Source organism: Scardinius erythrophthalmus (assembly GCF_964197995.2).
Source record: "Scardinius erythrophthalmus genome assembly, chromosome: 9".
NCBI lineage: Eukaryota > Metazoa > Chordata > Actinopteri > Cypriniformes > Leuciscidae > Scardinius > Scardinius erythrophthalmus.
In genome coordinates, this window is record NC_138229.1 from 22,373,369 (window position 1) to 22,401,213 (window position 27,845).

General features: G+C 38.1%; 1 protein-coding gene across 6 annotated transcripts in view; it reads right to left on the reverse strand.

Moving 5' to 3' along the window:
• The window catches only part of map4l (microtubule associated protein 4 like), a 45,584-nt gene extending 18,068 nt beyond the window's left edge, over positions 1-27,516 (reverse strand). For 5 of the 6 annotated variants that reach the window (XM_081374321.1, XM_081374324.1, XM_081374325.1 and 2 more), the window contains exons 1-8: positions 27,480-27,516; positions 20,262-20,446; positions 13,651-13,761; positions 13,468-13,557; positions 13,159-13,353; positions 8,157-9,245; positions 955-1,388; positions 25-216 (exon numbers count right to left, since the gene is read on the reverse strand). In XM_081374321.1, coding sequence (XP_081230447.1) covers positions 25-216; positions 955-1,388; positions 8,157-9,245; positions 13,159-13,353; positions 13,468-13,557; positions 13,651-13,761; positions 20,262-20,442 — 2,292 coding nt within the window. In that variant the 5' untranslated portion in view covers positions 20,443-20,446; positions 27,480-27,516. The remainder of the gene's footprint in view (positions 1-24; positions 217-954; positions 1,389-8,156; positions 9,246-13,158; positions 13,354-13,467; positions 13,558-13,650; positions 13,762-20,261; positions 20,447-27,479) is intronic. The other variant, XM_081374326.1, reaches the window with a different exon arrangement.
• Positions 27,517-27,845: the final 329 nt, after the last annotated feature.

Here is a 27,845-nt window from a genome sequence, read left to right on the forward strand (position 1 = left end):
GATGGGGAAATGGTGTTAACTCACCTTGGCCTTAGTCTCAAGAGTAGATGTGGTGGTGGGGGTTTTCTTGGTACCAGTAGTGGGGGTTGTTGCCTTGGGTATAGGGCTTTTTTTACTGGCAGAGTTGGGAGAGGTGCGTTTGGTGGCACCAGCACTGTCTCCAGTGGACAGCGAGTTTGGTCTTGCTGAGCTTTGTTTGGTTGACCCAACTGAAGGCTATATGCATGTATTTGCAAAAAGCACAAAAGAAAAACTAGATGCAAACGTGGGAGCATGATTAAATTAAAGTAGCAGCAATGGTTGTACAAACAACCATTATAAATTATTAATCCTTATAAAGATGGAAAAATGAGTGCAAACCCCTCTTCTCAAATGTGGCAGTTTAAAGGTTGTATCAGCGATTTCAGGCCCAAACATAAATGATCACATTCATCTAATCTTTCCTAACGATCCGCTAGCTGCCCGCCCCATAAGCAGGCCGTCAAAAAAACGCGTTTCTGTAGGCAGCCTAGGCTCTGAGATCTGCACACAAAAACAATTGCTTTCACCACCACTCAAAACCAAAATAAATAGTGTTCCAACCAATCACAGACAGGGGTGGGTGTTGTGAGGTTTTCGCATGCAGCCGTCATAGGCAGCCGTGCACGAGTGCAAAACCTCAAAACACCCGCCCCTGTCTGTGATTGGTTGGAACACTATTTATTTTGGTTTTGAGCTGGTGGTGAAAGCAATTGTTTTTGTGTGCAGATCTCAGAGCCTAGGCTGCCTACAGAGACGCGTTTTTTTGATGGCATGCTTATGGGGCGGGCAGCTAGCGGATCGTTAGGAAAGATTAGATGAATGTGACCATTTATGTTTGGGCCTTTTTTGGGCCTGAAATCGCTGATACAACCTTTAAATCAAAGTCAGAGTAGCATATCTGATGATTGAAATCCCTCTGTTTTTCAGACTTACCCTGGTCTTACTGTCCAGGCTGGTCACCTCCTTGCTCCCATTTGCTGTCGGAGACTTAGCAGGTCCTTTAGCAGCCGTCATGTTCTTCTCAGCTTTGGCTGTCTTATCTATTTTTTCCTTGTTGTCTTTCTTCTCCTCTGTCTCCTTGTTCGTCTTCTCAGGTTTGTCTACTTTCTCAACTTTCTCCTTTTTCTCAGCTTTATTATCCTGTTTCTCCTCTTTTTCGACTTTCTTCTCATCTTTGATGATCTGCTCACTCTTCTGAGTCTTATACACACTGTCTGTTTTCTTTGTAATCTCATCTTTCTTGTTCAGGTGATCAATCTTCTCCATCTTCTCAGGCTTGTCTTGCTTCTCAATTATGTTGATGCTTTCCATCTTTGAAGCAGTTTGCACATTGTCTATTTTCTCCTTGGCTGTCTTATCTTCTTTTACTTTAAAAAAAGACACATTTTAAATATCCATATTTAATCAAGCAAATGTGTATTTGCAGTTATTATCATTATGAGCATTACAATGTTTGTTCACACAGGGCTTTTGGTTGTAGCTTGTTTTAATATATTTATGGGGACATAAATTAACAGTAAGCTGCACTTGATGCCTCAGTCTCAGTACATTCTGACAATAAGAATGAGAGTAGATGAGCATGAGAGGTCATGGAAAAGGGCACAGAAAGTGCCTTGAGCGGACAGACAGAAAAGCACATTGTCAGCCTGGATGCCTTATGTAACTTGGCACCATTCTCTCCACAAAGTGAAAAATCAATGGCCAACGGAGGACAAAAACAAAAAACAAAAACACACAAAAAAAAGAGAGAGAGGAAAAGAAATAAAGAAAGAAATAAAGAAAGTGCTTTGCTCCTTAGACAGGATGACAAATACTTATTCAATACTCATACTCGTTTCACAGACATCCAGTTTATTATATATATATAATAGAAATTATGTTAAATTCTAGCAATATTTATGTAAAATATACTTTTATTATATTTTTATACTGTGACTTTATTGTATGTTACATTGATACACAAACAACATATGTCTGTTTCCTTTTTAATTAGATGAAATGGAATTGTATAGGTCTCTTTTGTCTTTTGTACCAGACGATTTTGTCCTCTATAACAGCTGATTTTCAAACTAATATCAGCTAGATTTTCTCTGTAACATTTTTAATAATGTTCTTGAAGAATATAATGCTGATAATTCTTAAGAGATCATTAATTAGAAAATTAGAAAGTTGTGAATAGCTAATAATAGTTAATGATAGAAAAGTTAAGAACATTTGGAACAGATGCCATAGGGTACCTTTAGGGATGCCTAGATGAAAACCCAGGCGAAAACCCCACAAGTCAACAAAATATATAACATTGTTCTAGTGGTTTTTGGATGTTTTAATCCCAATATCTTATATCACAATAACATATTGTGCCTTTAAGTGTCTTAAAATGTACATGACAAGCTGAAAACTGTTAGACTTAAATGAGATCAGAACTGTGCAAAATAAAACACAAGACACCATTCTGGCTCAAAATGAAATCCACATTGAAGAGTTAGCTAAATAACATTACCCTAACCCTCTCTTTTTATTTAACTCTCAGCTGAGCTTAATATAAATTTTCAATGACAACCATCTATAACAGACCATTGAGAGCATGTTTGCAAAAAAAAACAAAATACACTACTGCTCAAAAGTCTGGATTTAGTAAAAGTTTTTTTTAAATGTATTTCATTCAGCAAGGACACATTAAATTTATCAAAAGAATGACTATCACTTTTACATTGTTACAAAAGATTTCTATTCAAAGAATAAGAAATGTTTCTTGAGCAGCAAACCAGTATATCAGAATGATTTCTGAAGGATCATGTGACACTGAAAACTGGAGTAATGATGCTGAAAATTCAGCTTTACCAAAGAAATAAGATACATTGTAAATTATATTAAAATACAAAATAGTTATTTTTAATTGCCATCTACCCAAAACTTTTGAATCGCAGTGTATGTTCAGTTCTGTCACAGATACTATGTAAAGACAGAAAATCTGATTATGATACATCTGTAGGACTAGTTAGGATCTAGAGATCACAAACCTACACTGGATTGTAGACCACTGCATACCTTGAAACTGGCACCATTGAGATTTGAGCAGCTGATCTCACCTACCATTACAAACACCTTTAGGCTGAATTTCACGGGATGAAACAGCATTCCCACTTTCCGACAGCTGTTGCGGTAACTGTATCCTGGCAGAACTCTGTGACAAACCAGCAGGCTGTTCTTTCTTTGTAGTAGGGTCAGATGGGATACTCGCCGTGGATGGTAGAACGCTCTGTTTGTCCTCTACAGTGAAGTATTTGACGGCGGTCTGTGGTGGCGGCACATCCTTGCCTGGGTATTTATCAGGTAGCGGGAGGCTAGCGGGCACTGTCAGGTGGGTACTGTCTGACATTGTGCGCTGGACCACGCGGTTCTGTTGCATGGGGGGTGATATGGGTGGGCATGTCTCCGTTTTGCCCTCAACCGTGCCCTCCATGTAGCTGTCATTCACCACGCCGATCACGCAATAATTCGGCGTGGGGCCTGTTTTCGAGATGCCTCGGGGCGGATCCCAATCACTGTCTGAAGATGTCAAGATGGCACTCGACGGCGAAGGTCTAGATGTCACCCCGTTGGTGGAAAGGGCTTTCCCTGGAGACAGAGGTGACGGAGAGGAAGAGAGACTTGTGGGGCTTTCTGCTGTACTGCCCAAATTCTTCCCGTCCCTGCCACATGGGTGACTGGTTGCCCATTGGTCCGCCTTCTGGCTGAGTGCTGTCGATTTGGAATGGTCCTGCTTGTCGTCCTCTAACATTCTGGAGGATTGCAGACTGCCTGGCTGCCCCTGCTGCCAGTTCCAGCCCTGGGCAGCTGTTGACGATGCCAAGCTTGGCATGGAGGGTGGCACTGAGCACAGATCTCTGCACTCTGAGCGCTGGGATGACATCCTTACCTCTCTAGATATATTTGTCCTGTATCAAGGTGTCTATCCGTCAGTAAATGGCATTGACTGAGATGAGTTAGTCTATAGCGCCGGTCTCTAAACCTCCCTCAACGCCGAGGCTGAGATGACTCTGCGTCTCTCTCCCAAATCCCCCTCCTCTCTCTGATTCTCTCTCTCACCCTAATTCTGTCCGCACATTCCTTCCAAGTCTTCGATCACGTGATTGCGTGAGCTGCGTCCTTATTGGCCGCCCTGCACTGAAAACCCTTGCTTTTAGCATCCAGCGTGTTTATAAATACCCCTTTCTCTCTCTCGCACTCACACACTGTCTCGTTTGGCACTCAGAATGTTCTAGCAGACACAAGCGTTCACCTTTACCCTTAGTGGTGGTGATGGAGGATGTCATCATTGCCTGGTCCTCAGGTGCTGTGTCCCGTACTGAACACAATAACGTTGGTATCAATCACATTTAATCGTATATCAGCTTATTGGAGATCTGAACCATTATATTTCTCTGTCTCTCACATATGAGAGGCTGATGGAAGTGTGACCTCTGTTGTTTATTGTGCCTTTCACTCTCTAGAGATACTATGGGCCCGATTTACTAAACAGGGCAAATTAGCGTGAGAGCGCAATTCCCAAAAAAGCGCAGATGGGAGTGGAAAGTCTGTCATCATTTACTCACTCTCTTTCTATCTCCTGTGCAAAACAAAAGAATCCACTCTAAAGAATGTATAACAATGCCAATACAATGAAAGACAATGGGGTCCAAAAGTTCTGTGTCCAATCAAACCCTAAAGTATTTACTGCTCAAGCCAGTCAAACCAATGCCAACATAGACAGGTAGCAGCAGACATCTCCTCATCCTTAAACACCATGAACAACACAAGGTAAAAGAAAATGTGACCCAGTATAGACATATTTACTTGCAATGGAAAAACTTGTTTTGTGCATTCAGATCACAATGTGTTTGTGGCTTGTTGAGGGCAAGAAAGCATAAAAATCTATTTTTCTTAAACTCAACAGATAAATTAGATTTCAGACACTAGCCCTTCAAAAAAACAAAAAAACAACAACAAAAAAACAGTTCAGTCATGTCCTCTCACTGTCTTCTGTCTCTGAGAAATTATGCTTTTTATAATGACAAACACCTGGTGATTATCTCAAGCAAGACAACTATTCATGAAAAAAGAAAAAAAAATCATTAAACTGAGCTACATAAATCACTTCCAAAATCAGTCACAACAGAAAAGTTTAGCATTATTCAGAACTTTACAGTGTGTATCTGCACAGAAATAGCAATAACAGTTAAACCTCTATATTAGGTAACCTATTCGACCAGTTAATTACATGGTAGTCCTAGCATGAAAAATGTGAGCAGTAAAAACTGTGGTTTTCAAAATTATATCAGAGACACCACAAAACCGCGAAATCCACTGTATCCGCCCTTCCAGACTTGAGTAGAAGAGTGTGATGTCGTAATACGCGTGTGATCTGATTGGCTAAGACACCTTAATTAGAGTGAGCTTTCCACACACAAACTACAATGCATCTACTGCAGAGCCATTCCAGGCCATTGACAGATATAAAAGGAATCTTTTCTCTCTGTCTGTCTCATTTCTATAATGGGCCAGATTCTGGTGAATGGATTTTGTTGCATAAGGACATGTCAGATGTATTTTATTGTTTACATTCCCTTGAGAACACACTGCACCACGTATGGTTCAATATACAGAGGATATTAAAACTTTCTGTCACTGTAGCATTTGTTTATGCATTTTAGTGTTCAATTGTGGTACATTCTCTCAGGAATTGTTGTCCTTTTTTAACTGTTACAAAACAATTTTGTCTATATAATCCTTTTTGTTGTCACTATTTGACATTTAGACAATAAATTAATGCATTTAACATGGGCACAGCAATGACCATTTCTGAATACAAAAAGTTATTATATTACATTACATTACATTACATTACACTATATTATATTATATTATATTATATTATATTATATTATATTATATTATATTATATTATATTATATATTCAGAAGAGTTTCATGATGACTATAAATAGAGCTTTTGGACAAATGGATCAATTTTATGCTAGTGCCAACCTCTATCACAATGTTCTTTTCAGTAATGAAAACACAGCATTAGAAATGCATTTAACACATTCAGCGTGCTCATTGAGTAATCGGGATGTCACAGAGTTTCTATTTCTGGAACATATCCTACAGTTACACCCTAGCTTGTTCTTTGGCAGGTCCTATTCGCTGCATCACCAAGGAAACCACCTCCCATATCCATAGCAACAGTCTCCCCGTCAATGCAGCTGCTGATATTTAGGGTCCTGTGTGGTCGGAACCACCCGAGGGGAGGGAGAGGAAATGAGTGAGCAAGGGCAAGAAAGGACGAGATGGCTGATGCGAGTAAAGGGGGGGAATAAAGGGCCAAGAGGGGCATCTCCTATTTTTTGCATTTTGAAGACTGAAATCCAGAGAAGAGCAAGTGCTGTGTCAAAAAAATCAACAGGCCAATGTCTAGCTGAAAAGTGACCAAATTATATTTGAATGCATTTGCAAATATTAATTATGCATAACTCATAAAGAAGACAAGCAGAAAAATATCACATTTGCCCACAACATGCAGGAAATAAACCAATACATTTCTCCAAAGCAGGAAGTGGTATTACTACATGCAAAAGCATTTCATCAAGATTTGCTTTGCTCTTGTGACTTTAGCTTGGTGAACAAACCCGAACAGATAAAAAACAAAGAATTTCCAGACTCATTACGTCATTAAAGACGCCATCAGGGATCTTCTGTGTTAGCATTTAATCTAAAGCTACCGCCCAGTACTCAATATCTCTCAATATCCCTGCCAGAGCACAGCACCTCTCAAACGCCTCTGAACACACCCTAATCGCTTGCTATAAAAAGAACAACTCTGTAAGTCTTATATAATGGCGAACGGCAGAGCCATCAATTTTACATGAGCTGTTGCAAGAGGATGGGAGAGAGAGGAGGAGATGTGTGTGTGAGAGAGAGATGAAAGACAGAGAAAGCCACAAAAATACTATAGGGAGTATGAATTCAGCCTATAAATACCACCAACTAAAAATAACTGTTCTTAAATATTATATGCTTGAATCAACTGTTTATTTGAACAATTTACTTAAACAATTTAGTTATTGGAAAAAAAAAATTCACATTAAGTTAAAAGCTTCTTTCATTCAAACTAAACTAAATCAATCCAACGTTTTATATTCAATGTCAGGGATTACTGAGAATGCTGGATACCACCCATATAAAGGTTTTAATAAGAAAACTGAAATTTCTTTCATATAAATGGATATACCACTGATAGGGGCTGTACCCAGACTTCATTGATAATGATAATGAGATTTTCTTACCTGGTTGATGTACAGTGTTGTTCAAACAATGATGAACATGGAAAGAAGAATAAAAGAACATCATTAAAACATACTTGCAACTGCTACAAATGAAAGGTTATGGGTATGGAAGAGCTAAATCTAAACATTTCAAAATCTATGTGTAGCAGGTGTATTGGCAGACAGACATCTTAATCTCATTCTTAATCTCATAAACATTGGATTGACAGTTTTGAAAAAGAATAAAAAAGCAGAATAAAGAGTCATGTAGCATAAGATGACAAGGAGTGACATACAGAAAGCTTTCACCCACAGAACGATTAGCAAATGTAAAATCCCACATAGACAGTTGACTAGTTGACACACATCTACAAGACATGTGTATTTTGAGGGATGCTGTGACCAAGAGAAATTGTATTGAAATCCAGTTGATTGAAAACTAAAGAGTACCAGTTAGTTGGCTGCCAGTCGCGATGCATAGCGATCAGTGTGTTATGACTGCACTGAAATGTTTATTTAATGTTTATCATCTTTATTATAAGAATGGATTACATGCAGCAGAGGTTCAAGCTATAGAGGACTGACACAAAGAAGGACAGAAAGAAAGAAAGAAAGAAAGAAAGAAAGAAAGAAAGAAAGAAAGAAAGAAAGAAAGAAAGAAAGAAAGAAAGAAAGAAAAAGAAAGAAAGAAAAAGAAAGAAAGAAAAGCATGGAGTACTTAGTGACCTGCTACAGTATTTTTTGCTACAGATATAGCTAAGCAGAGGAGGGCCCACTTCATTGAGCCATGCATTATGTAAATCATCTTCATACAGTCTTCATTATCACCAACCTTCCAGTAGGGGGGGCTGTGCCAGCGGGGGCTCCTGCTGCTCTGTGATTGATGGGATGAAAGGCATAGCTTCTGAGTTTAAGCTCACTGCAGTGCTGTGCGGAATTGTTGGGGTGCAGTGACTAACAGCTGGTGCATTCTGAGAGGCAGGGAAGTCTGTGCCGACGGACAGTGGGCCAGAGGTCACATTGGGGGCAGTGGTGTGAGGGATGGGGGTTTTCACAGGGGTGCTCTGGGATGGGGGGCTTGCATCTGGGGTCTGTGCCTGCAGCACAGAGTCAAGGAACATAACAGTCTGAGTTGGACTGAGGGCAAGGGTTGACTTCTGGTTGGGATCAGTTGGGTGAGTAGGGTCAGTCTTTGAGTCCATGGGTAACTGATCTGAACGGTGAATACCAGGCAACTCTAGGTTAGTCTTATTAATATCATCTTTAGATTTATCCTTATCAAGCATATCCCTGTCAGTCTTGAATGTTGAGTCATCTATGGTATTCGCAGTGGAGCTGGGGTAATTTGAGAATATAGAGGTGTTTGCCTGCCCGGTCGGTTGTGGTCTGCATGCTTGGGTGTCCGTCAGGTGCAGAGGTTCAGGAGTGAGTGAGGGTGGTGTACTTCCCTGATCTATGCTAGCAGTGGATGGGGGCTTAAAATTACCCAAATTAGGGCCGCTAAAGTCCATGTCCATTACGGTTGAGGGAGCACTCCATTCTTCTGGAAGCTTCTTCCTGCTCTTGCTCTTCCTGGCCATGATGCGTCCTCCCCCTCTCTCCTGGATCTCGCTTTCCCAAATCTCTTCATCCTTACTGGGAGGTGAGGGGCAGTCGTGGTTGGAGCTTTCGGAAGGAGTCTCTTCTGAGTCTGGGGAACCAAGACTGTCCAGAAAATCATACATTTCTTCCCTGTTCTTGCGTTTCTTTTTTTTCCGCTTCTGTTGCTTCTCGGTTCCTTCATCAATGGACTTTTCCTCACCAGACGCTGCATCTTGACTCTGGGAACCCAAGGCATCAGTGCGCCTCTGTTCTGCCTTGTTGGAAGCATGGGACTGCTCCGTTGAGAGCATTTCCTCACCTGTCCAAGGGCTCCCACAAACTTGTTTGTGTACAGAGAGGAAGAGGAAGTGTCACTGACTACCATACAAATGATCGGACAACAAAGTTTGTGCATCTCCAACTCATAAAAGCTTTGAATAAGTGTTCAAAGAGACATTAGGTCAGCTACCTATATGAACCACTGATCACTTGCATCATATGGTGCGTTACACTAGGAGGTGATATGAGGACAGACAAAATTCACTATTCACAAATTCACAATGAATAGAATCATTGAATATGTATTCCTTAACTCAGAAGATAATTAGCATTAGCCATGGGTTCCCTTAGGAATTTCCAGTGGGTTTTTATAATAGTTATTTTTATGATTGAAAGGTCTGCGGGTAACATTACTTGAGGAGACTTTCACATTTTGTTTTACAAGCTAAATATACATGCTCCCCATCGTGTGGAAACTGCTGATGCTCATATGGTCCAGCTTGCATTGTGTGAAATATTATGAGTGGAGACTAGCACATTCTAGCTTCGGATCCCAAAATTCTGTTGATGAAGCATATGCAGTCCTCACCTGAATCAATGTTTTCAAATGCTAAAATTGGTGCAAAAATGTATGTGAAAAATGTGTTGTCCCTCAGAACTTCCAAGGTTGTACAGACGTGTCATGGACCATGAGCCTTCTGTATGATTATCAGGTAGACTGTTAAGCAGGGGTTCTCAGCTGTGGCCCTCAAGGTCCACTTTACTACAGAGCTTCAACCCTAATCAAACACACCTGAACAAGCTAATCAGCTCTTTAGAATTACTAGACAGTTATATGCAGATAAATTTGATCAAGGTTGGAGATAAACTCTGCAGAAAAAAGTGGACATCGAGGGCCAGAGCTGAGAACCCCTGCTTTAAAGGGGACCTATTATGCCCCTTTTCACAAGATGTAAAATAAGTCTCTGATGTCCCCAGAGTGTGTATGTGAAGTTTTAGCTCAAAATGCCCAACAGAATTTTATTTACAGCACGTTTAAATCATCATTTTTTTGGGTCTGTGAAAAACACACTGTTTTAGTGCTTCTCCTTTAATGCTAATGAGCTGCTGGTTCATGGCACAGGGGGCGGAGCCTAGGCAGCCGCGATCAGAGCCAGAACAGGGAAGATGATAATAATAAAACAGACAGTCACAGTAATGGTGTTCATTTCGACCATAAAAATGCCTACAGAGTCAGAGAATATATGCTGTATGGAGTTGGAACAGGTATAGTTTAGTTTAATTACGATTATAACCTATTTGGCATTGCTTGTATACACACTATTAATGCAAGCCTGCTGTAGGACTCCGTCTGACGATCTGAATTGTCTGAATGATGACACAAAATATACTGATGAGTTTAATAAAGTTTACTGTATGTCACACAAAAGATGAAGCATCAGTTTTTCTTCAGAAAATCACTGTTAGAGCTGAGTAAACAGTATAAGAAGTGCATAAGTAACTTACATAAATTTCTGTAGAGTTGAGGAAGCATTTTCTTTGAAAACAAAATGAATCCACCTCGTCTTTAGTGGCTGGCAGATTTCAAGAGTAAATAAAGAGAGCTATGTGAATGAATACATCCAGCTACAATACCTTCAACGCTTGGCAGATGCTTCGACGCTTCTCGTGAGTGCATTGCTGCAGCAATGGCTGATGTGTACAACTCGCAGTGAACTCGATCAGGGCGGGTCTAAGTTATAACGATAATAATGATCATTAGCTGTTATGATCCGTAATTTTATGATTTGGATTTTATCTGGACATCACAGTGTGTAAGATATTTAGTCAAGTCACTAACTAAAAAACATGTCTGTTTTTCAAGGTAGGCTATATATACTCATGGCATTTAATATCACAGCTGACATCCTCACTATTGCTGATCAGATCAGTAAAATCGGTCTCATATCAGAGGTAACTGACCATGAAAAGTATGAAGTAAATGGGTCTAAGTTATAACGGCAGTGTCAGTCAACACTCGTGGGCGGGGCCTGTGGCTTTAGTGATGTCACTAAAGCCACATTCTGAAAACAAGTCGTTTGGAGACACTGCTTATGATTTATGGGGATTAAAAAAATAGGAGTGAGTGGATTTTTATCACTGTAGGGTGGTTGTGTACACACACTGCCAACACACATTTATGTCCAAACACCATACAAAAGTGAATTTTGCATAATAGGTCCCCTTTAAGGTGTGCAAGGACTTGTGACCTCCTGACTGCCAGAACTTGTACTGTGTACACCTGTCCTAAGTTGCTAGCAAGTTACTAACAGAGACTACAACAACAACAAGAGTGTTTATGCTTGACATTATATTTGGACAGTTGTTGTATTCCCTATCTAGCAACTTATTATCAACTTCAGAATTCAAGTTTGATGTATGACAGTTTGTAATTTAAGTTGCAGAACAAAAGAAAACCCAGTGGAAATTCCCCAGTAGTGAATTCACTTTCAAAGTTGGAAGATAAACTAAACAGCTCCAGGAAACAAAATGACTTTTCAGTTCTTGTATGTCTGTTTGTTACATCCTGATAAAGGCCTATCACTATTGTTTCCTAAATAGGTTCTTATTGTAAGATAACATATCTGAGGGTATCATGCGCATACTTACAGCACAGACCAGTTAAATGGGTGTAATAGTTTCAACAGTGGCTGAGAGAGAATGTGCTGAGACTATGATGTGCTCACCTGAGAGCACATCAAGTGAAGTGCAAATGGGCAAATTAACTCATGGAGAAATAACAGGCAGGGATAACAACAGAGGCAAGTCACAGAGAGACTGACTCAAAGAAAAGCAACAGAGAAGAGTTACATGACATGGAATACCCAATACAAATCCCAGCACTGAGGACAATAAATGTCACTGAAATGAACTAAAATCAACAAGACACTGAACACACAATGGTTGACAACATCAAAACATATTACACTGAAAAGGAATCAAAATCTATTATTAACTAAATTTGGATTATGTTTATCTAGACTGCATGCTGCCTTCGCGTGCTATTGGAATTATCGAAAATACTAGTTTCCAAGTTAAAAAAATGGACATGAACACCCTCTCAAGTAAAAACGTGAATGCGATGAGCTCGTATTCACAAAGTGGAAAGTAGGAAATTTCCAATAGCACGTGAAGGTAGCATTAGTCCAGCCATCAAGGCATATCAAGATGAAGAAATAAATTAATTTCTAGACCTAAACAAATTGTATTTTTCTGTTTTACATAATATGATCACTAACCCATGCCTGTCCTCTTCACTGATCAAATGGTTATTAACAGTCACTTTGAGTGGCAGTAACATCTATATTTCAGATATGTTGTCTAAAATGTGAAATGGCTTTCTAAACTGGCTCTGAGCCAGAAGACACATTTCTCTCTTAGTTTCTTGGCCATCACGCTCAAAGAGTAATATTACAGAGAGGCCGAGGATAAATCTTTAAAATGCCTTCCACCATAAATTCACACTTGAAGATTAAGACGGGCAGATCTGACGGGTATCAAAAGGACCAATTTTGAATAATGATCATTGGCTGTTATGATCCGTAATTTTATGATTTGGATTTTATCTGGACATCACAGTGTGTAAGATATTTAGTCAAGTCACTAACTAAAAACATGTCTGTTTTACAAGGTAGGCTATATATACTCATGGCATTTAATATCACAGCTGACATCCTCACTATTGCTGATCAGATCAGTAAAATCGGTCTTATATCAGAGGTAACTGACCATGAAAAGTATGAAGTAATTGTGTTATGAAAAAGTATTGATGAGGCATCCATGCCTTGACCAGACAGAGTGGAATGACATGAGAGCTGAGATCATAGAGACATTCTGTGACATAATAATCATTCAGTACCTCAATATCTGGGTTTAAAGTCTGTCTTACCTGTTCTAGCTTGCATTGAGGTGCCTTAAGTGGTGATAGACTTTACCTGCAGAATTTTCCTGGCTGTTACGAGGGCTTGTTTCACTTGGATTAGCAGTTATCTGGGATGGTTTGGGTGGTTCATTAGCAAACAAGGGTGAAGTCTTCTGAGGTTCAACCATGCTGGGGGGTTTGGAGCTCTGGAAAGGGGCCATGCCAACATTCATATTCATACCAATATTCATCCCAGGCTGAGAGAACCCTGAAGCATAGAGCAGCAGAGCGGTATCGCATTAAAACTTAACAGAGCCTGAGGAAATTAACTGAATCGAACCCACGGTCTGAAGTCAACAAGATCAAACACTGCAGTGTTTACCCAGAAAGGAGTCCACGCTATTATCTTTCACCGTAGATCCCATCTGCTGGTTTCCCAATTGGCCAGGCATTCCAATCATTGATGTTGGACCTGGAATTAGAAAGACTAATGTCTAGTACATGATTGGATTTTTGTTGAATTGCTTCATTCAGTTCTCAAGCCCGACATATGCAATGATCATACCTGATTGAAAGTCATGCTTCTGGACATATTGTCCAGGAGGGCTGGGACGGATCTCTCCCTGAGGGTCCTGACGTTGGCCTCCAATCTGGCCTGCAGACATAAACCCAGACCCTGAGAAAAGAGAAAACAGAAAAATTTACTCTGAATTACTGTATAATTTTAAAACTAAAGTTCAAGAGAAATGCTGTAGGCTTTTTAAAAGCATGTAATTCATTAAAGAATACAATCAAGGAGTAAGAAAAGGGCTAAAGACCTTTGATCTACATTTAATGGTACTACATTTGCAACATTTGTAATTTCACCATCAATCTTTCATAAATTTCAAGGTGTGATGTTTTTTTTTAATTACAGATGGCAACACCAAAGACATTAGCGTATAAAATTGACAATTTCTTCAATAACTACAAACACTAGCTACTGTATTTTACTGTATGTTAGCTAAGAGCTTGTGAAAATATGAAATATTCATGTACTTTGACTATTTGTCATGAAAAATAAATAAAAATGTGACAGGTAGTTTTCTGAATTTTAGACAAAAAAGGAGGTATAATCAGACATACTAAATGCTTTAAAGATTCCTGCCAATGTATAAAACCTCTTCAAACATAAAATAGTAAGAGCTCCTTCTGACTATTTTTTAAAACATGATCTGTTGAGTAAAAGCCAGGATATTGAATCTTCAGAGACTGAAAATTTAATAGAACTGTAATGCATTTTACTAATTATTAATAACCAAGTGGCATTAATAAGCACATTTTTGGTCCCAAAAGATCTGTGAATTTAAATGAATGTAGTGAAATTGTCAAAAATATCCCATAAGTTATTTTTCATGATCATAAATGGTTTAATAATGATTTTAAATTGTAATTTTGAAATGCCAAATTGCTCGGACATAGTTCACAACATTCACCTTCGAATGAACCATCTGTGGAAAAGAGTGAGATGAACACACACTCTTCATTGGTAACTAAGTGATTTAGTGACATTAATTAGGTCCTGTAAATAAGTAACTTTCATGAAATCTGACTGTCTAGAGTAATATGTCCACTGTCAAAGGCAGTGGGGAGGGGTATCCATGAAAATAGGCCTGCTCCCATCCAGTCTGATATTTAGACATTATGAGAAGGGCAAGCGGAGATAAGTGATGCTGAGACGATGGGACAGGCTGGGACTGCAGGCCTGTTACCGTAGTTACACAACCAGCTGAGGCTGCTCTACGTTCCCTAGGCAAAGCACTCTGTCAGCATCAAGACTGACTGACAAGAGGAGCCAGCACTGAACCAGCCTTAGCTCAGATACCAGTCCTGGATTAATGATCATCATGCTCCCACAGGGCTGGGCTGCACCAGCTCCATGCAGTTATCCTCTTTGTGGAACAGGACTGGTATATATGTCACTGTGAGTCACGCTGTTATAATACCAAGGATGCAATAGGAATCGTTCAGCCAGGCCTTTGTGTTTCATGTTGATAAAGTAGAGGGGAATCGACCCCAATGGGTCTTCAAGGTTATTTGTATGTTTATGCCTCAAGTAGCACATTTTCCATCTTCTTTATGGTTTGAAATGCTGATGATGTACTAAACTAAACCTGAGCAGGAGCAATAGCCTCACAAAGAGAAGCATATGAACCTGAGAACATGCTACAGTTAAAAGCCAGAAAAATGGAAGAGGAACTAAAAATAGCCACTTTTGTCCCAGACACGAGGCACTTGAGGTACAGACTGCCAAGTCATGCTGTGGTAGAGAGCCTCCTTTTGCAGTTAAAAAGGGGGGAGCAGACATCCCATTCGGCACAGGATCGCTTACATAATGTCATAAACCAGTGCTGTACTGAGAGTACCAGAAGCACAGACAAAGAACCAGAGAGTCTCTGACATGCAATATGGTTACAAAAGCACACAAACATGAAAGATGTACTACACAATTTTCTGCATTTCTTAATTTTTTTATTGATATTATATTATATTATATATTATATGTTATGTATTATATTTGTTTTCCTATAGTTGTTCTATATATTATGTTTTGTGTTAAAATGAGTACAGTGTGAAAACTTTACAGAAATAGTGTTAAAACAAATCAACTAAGTAAAGAAGAAATCAACAAAAGATATTTTGACAAACACTTAGAACCAAACATCACTGACATCTATTAAATGAAAAAAAAAAAAAGTATATATATATATATATATATATATATATATATATATATATATATATATATATATATATATATATATATATATATATATATATATATATATATATATATATATATATATATATATATATATACCCCATTTACTAAGTCATGTTTATATGCCAACTATTCAGTTGACAAAAGCTTTTTTTTCTGTATTTGCTTCATCAGTATTTCGATCACACTTTATATTCGGTGTCTTTAACTGCTATGTGCTTACATCAAAAAATAAGTACAATATACAGAACTTATTGTGTTCATATTCTATTGCAAACTACTTTTGCTGCTTTTGCGGTGGGATACAGGTAAGGTTGGGACAGGTTTGGTGGTATGGGAAGGTTTAAGGGTGGGTTAAGATGTAAGGGAAGGGTCAACAGTGTAATTATAGATGTAATTACACAAATTAATTACAGGTGTAAAAATAAATATATAAGTACAATGTAACATATATGTACACAATAAGTGCATTGTATCAAATGATTAATTTAAATTTAAATACATTGTAGTTAAAGACACTAATATAAAGTGTGACCAGTATTTCAATAAGAACTAGAGAGGGTGTTATTTCTACAAAAACTAAGATATCAAAGGGATAGTTCACCCCAAAATTATAATTCTGTCATCATTTACTCACCCTCAAGTTGTTCCAAAACTGTATGAAATTCTTTCCTCTACTGAACACAAAAGAAGATTTTTTTGAAGAATGTCAGTAACCAAACAGTTGATGACCAAAGTCAATGGGGCCTAGGGCTGGGCGATATGGTCAAAAAAACAATATCTCAGTATTTTTGGGTTGAATGGCGATATACAGAATACATCTCGGTTTTTTCTACGTTTTTGGATTTTAAAAAAACTATTTATTTATAATAAATAAAAATAATTCATATCCTGCCCAATGTTGTTCTGGAAATAATGTTCATATTGAAGGCTATGAATGCAAATATAGTGAACTTAATGTATGCTCTGGTATATATTATGAGCAAAAAAAGGTTTAAAAATCGCATCACATTCTTGTAACAATCTAAAAACAAAAATAATGTTTTTATTTTTAAAATTCACTAAACTAAAAAATGAAAATAAATACAAACAAAAGCACAAACTAATTAACCTACATTTGATTACCCCATTACAATAGTCATTTTAAAGTTACTGCTATCATAAAAATACACTTACTTGTAGGTTTTCAATTCTACATTTGGCACATTCATTGCCCAACAACAAATATATTTAATATATAAGCACTATGTATATTTTAGTCAGAATTTTTGCGCTCCTATTCAATTTTGGCTCGTTCACGGAAATCTGTGAAGTTTAGCGGAGATTCACTTCTGACAGCAAAACGGAAATATTTGCATGATTTTCTAACATTTACAGATGGAGAATATACCTGCAAAATGTAAGTTATGCACTGAGGAAAACGCCACATCTCAAACACATTCAACAGCGCAAGACTATATCTGCACATGATATATCAGAACATCTGACGGGACAAGCCACTTTAAACTATACGTGTTATATCTTACCATTTATTTTAAAGCCCTTAATATAAAGCATGGATCATGTTTAGGACAAACTGGATGATGAAGCACTCTCCCCGCAGCAGCTCACTCTGCGTCCTCCGCTATTTTTTCAGATGCGCTTGTATCAAACTACTGTATATCAATATAAACGGTATTGCCTCATTCCATATAGTTTCTTTAAAAAAGAACAATATATTGTACAAACTCGATATACCGCCCAGCCCTAATGGGGCCCATCATTTTTGGGTGAACTATCCCTTTAACTACAAATTATTTTGGACATTTTGTTGAAAACAGTATTCCATTTAAAAATAAAACCAACACTAGTGACAAGTCTTCATACAGTATATCAACGTTCCCACATATCTCAAACCTAAAATCCTTTTAGAAATGGACATTGGACACTGTTTGTAGCATATATATTTAGCAAAAATTTTGAATGGTAACCCAAGTAAAATTTATTATAGCAGATGTTAAAAAATATTAAACAGATTTCCCAGTCAGGACCCAGATTGGGTCAATGGCTGGAGCAGATAATAGATTTCTTGCCCATTGAAGATATTACAAGTAAACAGCATTCAAGACTGCAAGAGTTCCAATCTATATGGGCCTTAGTACTAAATTATAGAGACTCAATGGAATAATGGATAACCCACAGACTGTGGTAGTGTAGATTCTTCTATTTTTTTTTTTTTTTTTTCTGGTCGATATATTTGGTAGTATTTTCCTTGATGTTATTTGTGATTATATTGTTTGTGTAATATGTGTTAAATTGTGAAAAAAATAAATAAAAAATAATTAAACTGACAATTGTATGTTATACTGCACAATGACAGTTAAAATATATGAAATATATATATATTCCTAACACACATTAGAATGCAGATGCCCTTGATGTCTTCAGCATTTATCCATTGAAAAAGGTCATATCATAGTAGAGGAGGACAAGAGCCTAGCAAACAAATAATCCAATTATTTCTTCAGTTTATAGATGCAAGATGAAAGTACATGATAATGGACTGCACGTGTAATATTATTATCTTTCCAAGAAGTTTCACAGCCTGTGATAGCATCATAGTTATTGATTAATCATCCTTACTTGTACTTTGTTCTTTGGAAATGAGCCTCTAAGCGCTTGTCAACAGACAACGTACAATTTCAATAAATCTTTATTACTTTGTCAATAAAAAAAACTTTATTATCTCACACAACCTTTTCAGTGGAAAAAGCGTGGCAGGAAAATATACTGCCTGCTAGCTGGCCGTAATGTATTTGTCAGTACTGACAACTTGCTTAGAAATTTCTATTTTTTCCAGCAAGTCATACAATGATCTGATGAGAAACCACCATAGAAACACACACTTTTGCTATATGCTAACTGTGATATGCAACAGCCTTGCCATAATGAGAGTGCTAATCTTTACAGTAACATCAAATAAATGGCATTTCTCTCTCTTAATGGAGGCAGTAATTGAATTTCATATCTTTGCACTGAACTGAAGCTATTAAAAGTATCCGTCACATCTGCTGTGGACAGATTTGCTGATACCAGCATCTATATACAGCTCAGTGCTGCACACATATACATATACCTTGCTCTTGTTGAGAGTGCATCCTGCTGTACTGATGTCTAAGCATTCTGTCAAGCACAAGCACAATATTATAAAGGACATTTCTGCATATTCTTCTACAAGTAGAAAACATAACAAACAATACTTTCATATGACTAATGTAGGATAAAGTTAAACAGAATGGGATGGTGGCAGGTAGTCCTACAGTACAGTATGCAAAAAAAAAAAAAACATTCCCCAGAACTAATGGCCCAAACCCAGAAGCTGAAAGTCCATAAAGCGTTGATAGTTAATCTATAGCCATTTCGTGTAACCTTTATTAAAATATTTTTTTAGATGATTTATGAATGATTCACTTCACAAAAAGCACCAGTTAAACAACAACAACAGATTTTAACGTATTTATTCAGACACTATTAGTGCCCTCATGCATACCAGGTGATTAAACTGTGAAAATGTGCCCCAATAAATAACAAACACATTTGAGAATAAATAATGGTGATGGTTGTAACCCAAGAGGAAGGCTGTCCGCCTAACTGAACCTAGAGTTCACTCGGAATGGTTCTTGGCAGAAGACAGCACGGTTTGAGGCGAAAAAAAATTCTTAGATCAGAGATGTTGCCAACCATGATCAGGCGTTTGTCCTAGACAAACAAACACAAAAGCAACCCGAAAATACCTCAGAATATCAATGTGTTTTTCCTCATAAAACCAACTTGAACAGGATGTGAAACCAAAGTAAAGGAATAAAATGTGCTTCTTCCACTCACCATTATATGTTGTGGCAGATAGAGATAAGAAATACACAAATAAATACTTCAGATCACAATCCAATGCAGAAGGAAGACAGTAAAATAAAAGCCTGTTCCTGATGTTGCATTGCACAACTACACAATATACCCAACATATTTAAATAAATAAAAAAATAAAAAAATAAAGCAGCAAATAACTGTGCAAAATGTTTAAAAAAAATTTTATTGTGTAAATGTTCAAAAGCTTGGGTTGGCAAGATATTGGCCTGATGCTCACCAAAGTTGCCTTTATTGGTCAAAAATACAGTAAAAATTAAGAAATATTATTATAATTTAAAATAACTGTTTTCTAATGTAATGTAAAATAAAATGTATTCCTGAGATAGCAACGCTGAATTATCAGCATCATTACTCCTGTCTTTAGTGTCACATGATCCTTCGGAAATCCTTCTAATATGCTGATTTGGTGTTCAAAAGAACAGGATTTATTTTAAATAGATTTATTTTTTAACATTATAAATGGATATAGATTACTTTTATGGGAGACAGTCTAGTTCTGAGGGACATACCTTCCCTTTTCCCATCCATCCCATCCAGAAGGGGGCGGTAGTCTGTCTTCCCAACAGTCTCGCCCACTTTATCATCAAAGGTCTGTGCCTCCAACCCGGCCACAAAATCCCTCTTCAGTAGGCTGTCCTGGGTTGCCTTAGATGCTCCGTCTGTGAAGGCATCACGTAAACTGAAGTCCATCCTCCTGTAGAAAAAAAATGAGGGGCGATCAGTCCAAACAAAGCAGGCCTGGACCTTCTCAATTAAAAAGTAATGCAGCTAAAAGTGCATGTACAGTATATACTCTCTATATATACTCTTGCCCTAGATACTAGTGCAATAAAAATGTGTGGCCTATGTTTGATCCCAACATCTAGTTAACAGATAACAATTCATATCTTTAAATCAGTGCCCAATTTATGCTACACTCAGAAAGGTCATGCACTGAAAGAACTCTCGTATGGAGGCTTTCAACATGTAAATGTGGCCAGATGTTCAGACCTAGACAAATCTGATCATGCGCCTGCACTATATATTAAGATCAACTGCCATTTTAAAGAATGTGGCTGCATGCCAAATGAACAGCTGTCATATAAGTTGCACTTTAACCATATCCTAAGATTACTTAAAACAACGATTTCCTTCTTCTATAAAGGCAAAACGTGAGAGTATGTGACACAATTGTGTACTGCGAGCATGTGAACCTGTGGGACATCAGGTGTCATGTAACATAAAAACTAAAATTCAAGTTCTTGATTTGCTCAGATATGTCCCTTTACACACAGTAAACTGTGTATTGTGCATATAAACAGTGTCAGTGAGAGAAATGAAGGAGGAAATATCAGAAAGGGATAGTGAGAGAAAGAAAGGGTTTGAGAGAGAGAGAGAGCTTCATTGTGAGAGCTTCAGAGCTTCAGTTTGTTTGCCATCGCATGAGTTTAACTGTGTCTCATTGTTTCTCTAGCTGCCACACTATCCACATTCAGAGAACTCAGATTAACACAATTACACACTGTCCTGTTCAACAAATGTCCAAAAAAGCTGCAACACTGTTGCGTGACAAACAATCAAACCATCACAAACCAAATCAAACCATCATGCATTTTGACAGCAGGGGGCAAATGAGTTAAGAGCTAAACAAATCTCTACAGCGGTTTTGATCTATTCAGTTTAGACATTAATATGATTATGCAAGTCTGTTCAAGGCTAAACATGGGATTAAAATGCTGCTGCCCCAAAACCTACCCAGAATCCATCTCCTCCCGCTGAATCTTCCTCCCTCTCACTCTCTCTATTTCAGTGGTTGGTCTTTCCTATTCAGGTTTATTACTTATCCACAGCTTTGTCTTTGCATTTCCTCCCTCCTCTCCTTGTCTTTCCCATCCCCCTGCATGTATATGGATGTAAAGTCAAGTGTAATTCTGATGATATCCTGATGAATGGTAAGAGGCCCAGCTGGTCCAAAAAATGAAGAGATTACAGGCAGTGTGATTCCCCCTCGTATTTGTCCCTGCTGACGTCACATAATCAGCCTGAAACACTTACTGTACTCAGCTGTTACTGTACAGCAGCACACAGTGATGTACAGTATGACATTAGACAGTGAGAGCATAAAAAAAGCCTTGAAATGATAGAATGATTGTGCAATATCCCATTCAGTTTAGTTGATAAGTCATATTTGTGGGCATATTTTCCACAGAAACAAAGAATGATCTGATTTACTATTTCAGTATTATTTATTTACTTGTATAGTATTCATAACAATTTTGAAGTAGCTTTTATTTTTATAATTTCAGTTCTCATTTTAGTTTAAGTGATTTGCTTGTAATTGTGATTTTCTTTTGTTTATATTAATTTAGTTTTAGATTTAGTCATTTTAATTCTTAAAGTTACGCATTTCAATTAGCTGCCAAGGCAACATTCCCAATGTTCGTTTTCATTTTTTTTATGTTTTTTTAATAGGTGTAGTTTACAGTAACATCACTGTTGCTTATTCCTAGTATTTATTAAAAAAAGGAAAAAAAAGACCAAATGTTAGTTTTTCAGAGAGAATAAAACATGTCATATGGCAGGTCATATGGTGCAGTCTCCTAAGGCTTATTCATCAGACCATGGCAAATGAGACACAGGTACATCCCTGCACTTTTACCGCTCTGACTCTGACACGGCCCTGTGTCCTGCTGTGATTCAGCAATTTTTCTTTGCGCCTTGGATGATGTCACCAGCCCTGGCACAGAGTGGCATCTCACAGAGTGCCATCACTTTCTGTTTAGGAGGGACACTCTTGTTCACTTATTCATTCATTTGAGTCAAGAGGCCTGGACAGTGTGAGTGGGTATAAATGTGTATGTATGTTAAGTACAGTTGGGTCCAAAGGTTTGAGACTATTGAACATCTGTGATGCAATAATTTAAAAATAAATAAATATTAATACATTTAATAAATTAAAATGAAGAAGAAATATGAAAGATTCTGCACTATTTTAGGTCACTGATCGTGTATGTGTGTGGCGCTGATCATGTGACTCTTTGTATAGACAGTCACATTCTCTTCTTCCACTGAAGTTCAAGCATCATGTTTGGAGAACACAATCATCAGGTTTGACACAAATCAACGCAAACTCTGAATCAACATGCACCAATGCTACATTTTTCTAAATGCCATAATCATTTGTTAACAAGTATTCATTACTTCAATGAGCTCATTGTTTCTGCCTTGAATTATTACATTGTTTAAAATGAATACATTTTTAGCTAACTGTGATTTTGTATATGTCCATTTCTGAAATACATAACTTAAGACAGTTACCTCTAATAACAGATCACTGAAGTTGTAATGTGGACTCAGTAAAGCTGCTTTAAAACGATGTGTATTGTGAAAGGCGCTATACAAATAAATGTGAACTGAACTGAACTGAACAAACGGAAAAGTTCATGGACCTCGACTGCTGCTGTCTTAAAACCCAGCAAGCAATTTTGCATTTAAAAGACGTCTAATAACCATCCAAACACAGCCCTGACGTCTAGGCTAAAACAAGACAAAATTTGGGCTGTCAGTGAAGATTTAGTAGACGTCTAACCATAGCCCAAGAATAGACGCACAGGCTACGCATAGAACATGTCAAAGAAATGAAACCAAACAACTTGTAATCACTGTTTACTTTGCTTACATGATGGAATATCATACTAGCAAGTTGTTTTGGCAAAACGACATGTAACCAAATTCAAGGTTATTTTGGCTAGAAGTGGGTTACTCACAGCCAGACTATATCGGGTGGGGTCTATAGTTAAGCGAGATGGTGAAATGACGACTATTGCTTGCTGGGAAGGAATAGGGCTACTGCACCCAAAAATGAAAATTCTGTCATAATTTTTTCATCTTCAGGTCGTTCCAGACCTGTATGACTTTCTTTCTTCTGTGGAAAGAATATATTTGGAGAAATTTCTCTGGTTTTGTCCATAAAATAAGAGGGTCAATGGGTTTCAGTTGTCTTTGGTTCACAACGTTCTTCAAAATTTCTTAGTTTGTTCTCACAGAAGAAAGAAATGCATACCATTTTTGGAACAACATGAGGGAGAGTATACAGTAATGACAGATTTTTTGGGTGAAGCATAAAAAGAGAGAGAGAAACCAAATACTGAGACATCCTGAATTCATGTGAATTTTTATATTCAAATTGTTTGAGCAAAAATATGTGTAACCACAGAAATTCAACAATGAATCAGATACATCTCTTCAAATGTCGCTCAAAACAAATGGTCCAAAATCGAAACGTATTCTGACAGAAGCACACGCTGTCCTTGTGCGGTTTAAAGGAGAATGGCGAGCTCACAAGAGTTTTTGAGCAGAGACCGGGCTGGTATTTGGCAACCATTTGTGTTGCTGTGTAAACTCTGTATTCCAAACATTCCTGTATGAATGCACACAGAACGTGGGATGAGGGTCTGGCTCAATGTGTTCCATTGTGTGCCAAAGCCACTGAGCATGCGGCTACTTGCTGCCACTCATTGTGACTGTGTTTATGTATCTGCAGCACTACCAATCTCTGTCTATCTCTTATTCTGAGTAAAAATGAGGCATCTAAAAATAAAGCACCTTCAACTGTCAAACTGATGTCAGTCAGACTGGAGTATCAGGTAACCTTAGCCTACTGGAGCCATCAACAATAATGATATATTCATATTCATTTTACTGAATGGTAAAGACAAAGTATGATCTTGTATATTTCTCACCCCAATACTGTAATCAGCTTACATCATCATCCTAAAATGGGGAGAGTGCTATTGGCCTGCCCATGGTCACAGCATAACAACGGAGGGGGGTTGTCTGTGCAGATTAGAGTCAGAGGCCATCAGTGAGGGGAATGGGGATTGTGTATGACGGGACGCAGTGCATCACAACAGGCCAGCAATCCCTGACTTGGCACCCCAGAATCATGGCAGTCCAGAAACCGCATGCCATCTTACTGAGCTTCCCTTTCCCAGCGACATATGATGACAATGTGGGTTCACCCCAGTTCATTTTTTCATTTTACTGAATGGTAAAGGTTTTATATGTTTTATTTTATATTTTATTTCATTCTCTTCTCAGTCGAATGAGAAAATATTTCTGAAGAATTTAGCAAAGGTCAAACACATTATATGTAAAAACATTTTTTTGTTACATTCATGATGGATCACAGAAAAAAGCTTTGTATACTTTTTTTTTTTTGCGATGACTGAGTGTAAATGTATCATGTATCAAAGAAGTTATATAAGATGATGATACACTTTTGAACAAGGTTAGCCACTGCATTTCACTGTTAAACAGCCAAACATATTTTTACTGCACTGTGGAAATAGTTTAAAAAAAGCTTTATTGAAATGTTCATCTATAAATAGTGACAATTCTGTCAAACTAGGTCTGTATCCCTGCTGTAAAATTGCATCACATCTGTTTATGGTGCCCAAGCTGCTCTTTTTTTTTTTTTGGACATGGTAGCTGGTTTGTTACCAGTTTAACATGGTCTACAAGCTCGAACCAGTTTTATCAAGGTCTATCAGCTTAATCCTAACCTAGCAACAACAAAGCTATCATTCATTAAATATTATCCAGACTACTGCAATGCACAATAGTTTAGAGTAAGTGATTTTATATTATTTGTAGAGGCTTATGTTGAAAGGGTTAGTTCACCCAAAATTCTGTCAGTAATTACTCACCCTCATGTTGTTCCAACCCCGTAAGCGTCCGTTCATCTTCGGAACACAAATTGAGATATTTTTTATGAAATCTGAGAGCTGTCTCACTCCTTCATAGGCTGCTAGGTAATTGATATCTGCCATCCCAGAAAAGTTAGTAAAGACATTTTTAAAATAGTCCAAGTGACTACAGTGGCTCAACCTTAAGTTTATCAAGCGACGAGAATACTTTTTGTGCGCAAAAACCTCCCAAAAATAATGCCTTTATTCAACTACTCATTTTCTTCTGTGTGGGCCTCTGAGTGAGTTCACGTAGTGTAACAGCGCAGCGCTTCTGGGTTGTACGTCAGAACGTAGGCTCACTATTGGCCAACATCACACGCATCACACACATGACCAGCGTTGGCCAATAGTGAGCCTACGTTCTGACGTACAACCCAGAAGCGCTGCGCTGTTACACTACGTCAACAGCTTAGGAGAATGATATGGAAGAGAAGAGATGTTTGAATAGAGTCGTTATTTCTGTTAGTTTTTTTTACGCACAAAAAGTATTCTCGTCACTCGATAAACTTAAGGTTGAGCCACTGTAGTCACTTGGACTATTTTAACGATGTCTTTACTAACTTTTCTGGGCCGGCAGATATCAATTACCTTGCAGCCTATGGAGGAGTGATCCAGCTCTCAGATTTCATCAAAAATATCTTAATTTGTGTTCCGAAGATGAACGAAAGTCTTACGGGGTTGGAACAACATGAGGGTGAGTAATTACTGACAGAATTTTCATTTTTGAACAACATTCTCATTTACCAGTGGATTTTTCATGTGCTTCCTGGGATTATTTACATGATGAAGCATGATCACACCCACTATGAAAACATTTGCTGAATGACAACGACCGTTGCTGCATTAATCACCATTACATTTGATCATCTCCTGATATTTAAAAGCTAATTAATCATTAAACATATCCGTCTCAGCTTACCTGTCACCACACTTTTACCGGCCTCACCCATACAAAAATAATTAAATACAACAGACAAGAATACAAACCCAAGAGGGACACCTCCTTGTCCTTCACACTTGGTTTAACTGAATAAACACTACTGTGACATTTGTTCATGACCTGTATGCAAAGCAAACAAAGCCAGTCACAGTGCAAAGAAGGAGAAATATATGAATTAACTGAATAAGGAATTATTAAGATTCAAGGGGGGTGTGGTCAAAGTGTACCTCTGTCCCTCTATAATGCAACCATTCGGAATATCAAATGAGGAAACGTGCACATGAAAGCGTTACACAAATGAACCTGTCCCACAATGCCAGGTATCCATACATGACCCTCAATGCGTCAGTTTCGGATCGTGTGTTTAATCTCAATTGAATTTTACAGTATGACGCATGTCCATGAAGCATGTTGAAGAGATGCACTGCAGAGAGCCGAGCACGCGCTACATTGCCAGTACGGATGAGAACAATGCGATGAGACGCGACGAACTAGAACGCGCCCATTATAATCAAAGCCAGCTTCATTTATTAGAACTGACTCGTTCTGGGTTTTTTTTTCCCGCGTCGTTCGTTTGCAGTTTATATGGGGTGTAAAGCTTAAATCGTCCTTTATAAGGAACCTTTCACGATTTCATCATTCCAAAATGTTCACATTGTTAAACCAATATGTGGCACTGCTGAAGTTATGTAACTGTAGTAGCTTTTTATAGAGGTTTGCTGCGGAGGGCACCTGTCCAGAGCATCCTAACTGCGGCAGTGCCTAAACAAAGAAACCTCGGCAGGTGGACATATTTTTGAACGTTTGAAAACGAGAGAGCGATGAGTCATAGCCACTCTGTTTTTGCATCGCATTATTATCTCGCGTGTGTATAACAATAACTAACGCCTGTCATCCAGGGACTGCGACTGTATCAAAATCTAAGCGTGCACGCAAATTCGTTGTCAATTTTTGTCTCCATTACGGTTAGCCTTTCTTAATGCACATATGCCTTGATTGTATTCCTATAGTGAAGCGATAAAATGTGAGCACTAATCACAATGTCAAAGTGCACTTACCCGTTGTTGTTGTTGTTTTTAAAATTCAGTACTCTGTAGTGTTGGCCGATGTGCAGTCAGATCCGCCCTCTCATACAGTGCGCCTCTGTGATCGCAGGCGACGCCCCGCCCCTTATTCTCCTTGACCAATCACAATTCAGGAAATTGTACTCTATAGTCTAGCCAAAGCACCACTATGCTGCTCTTGCATCCTGAGCATCCTCTCGTTTCTTACATGCGTAGTTTCCATGCAGGCCTTTATGGGAAGATTCATTTGAAAATCCCCTGAATGTAGCCTAACTTCATACATGACACCCTTATAAAAATAGGCTGCGAAAAGAGCATAAAGTGTTGTGGAAGTAGGGAATTCCTCTATTGTGCTCTTTA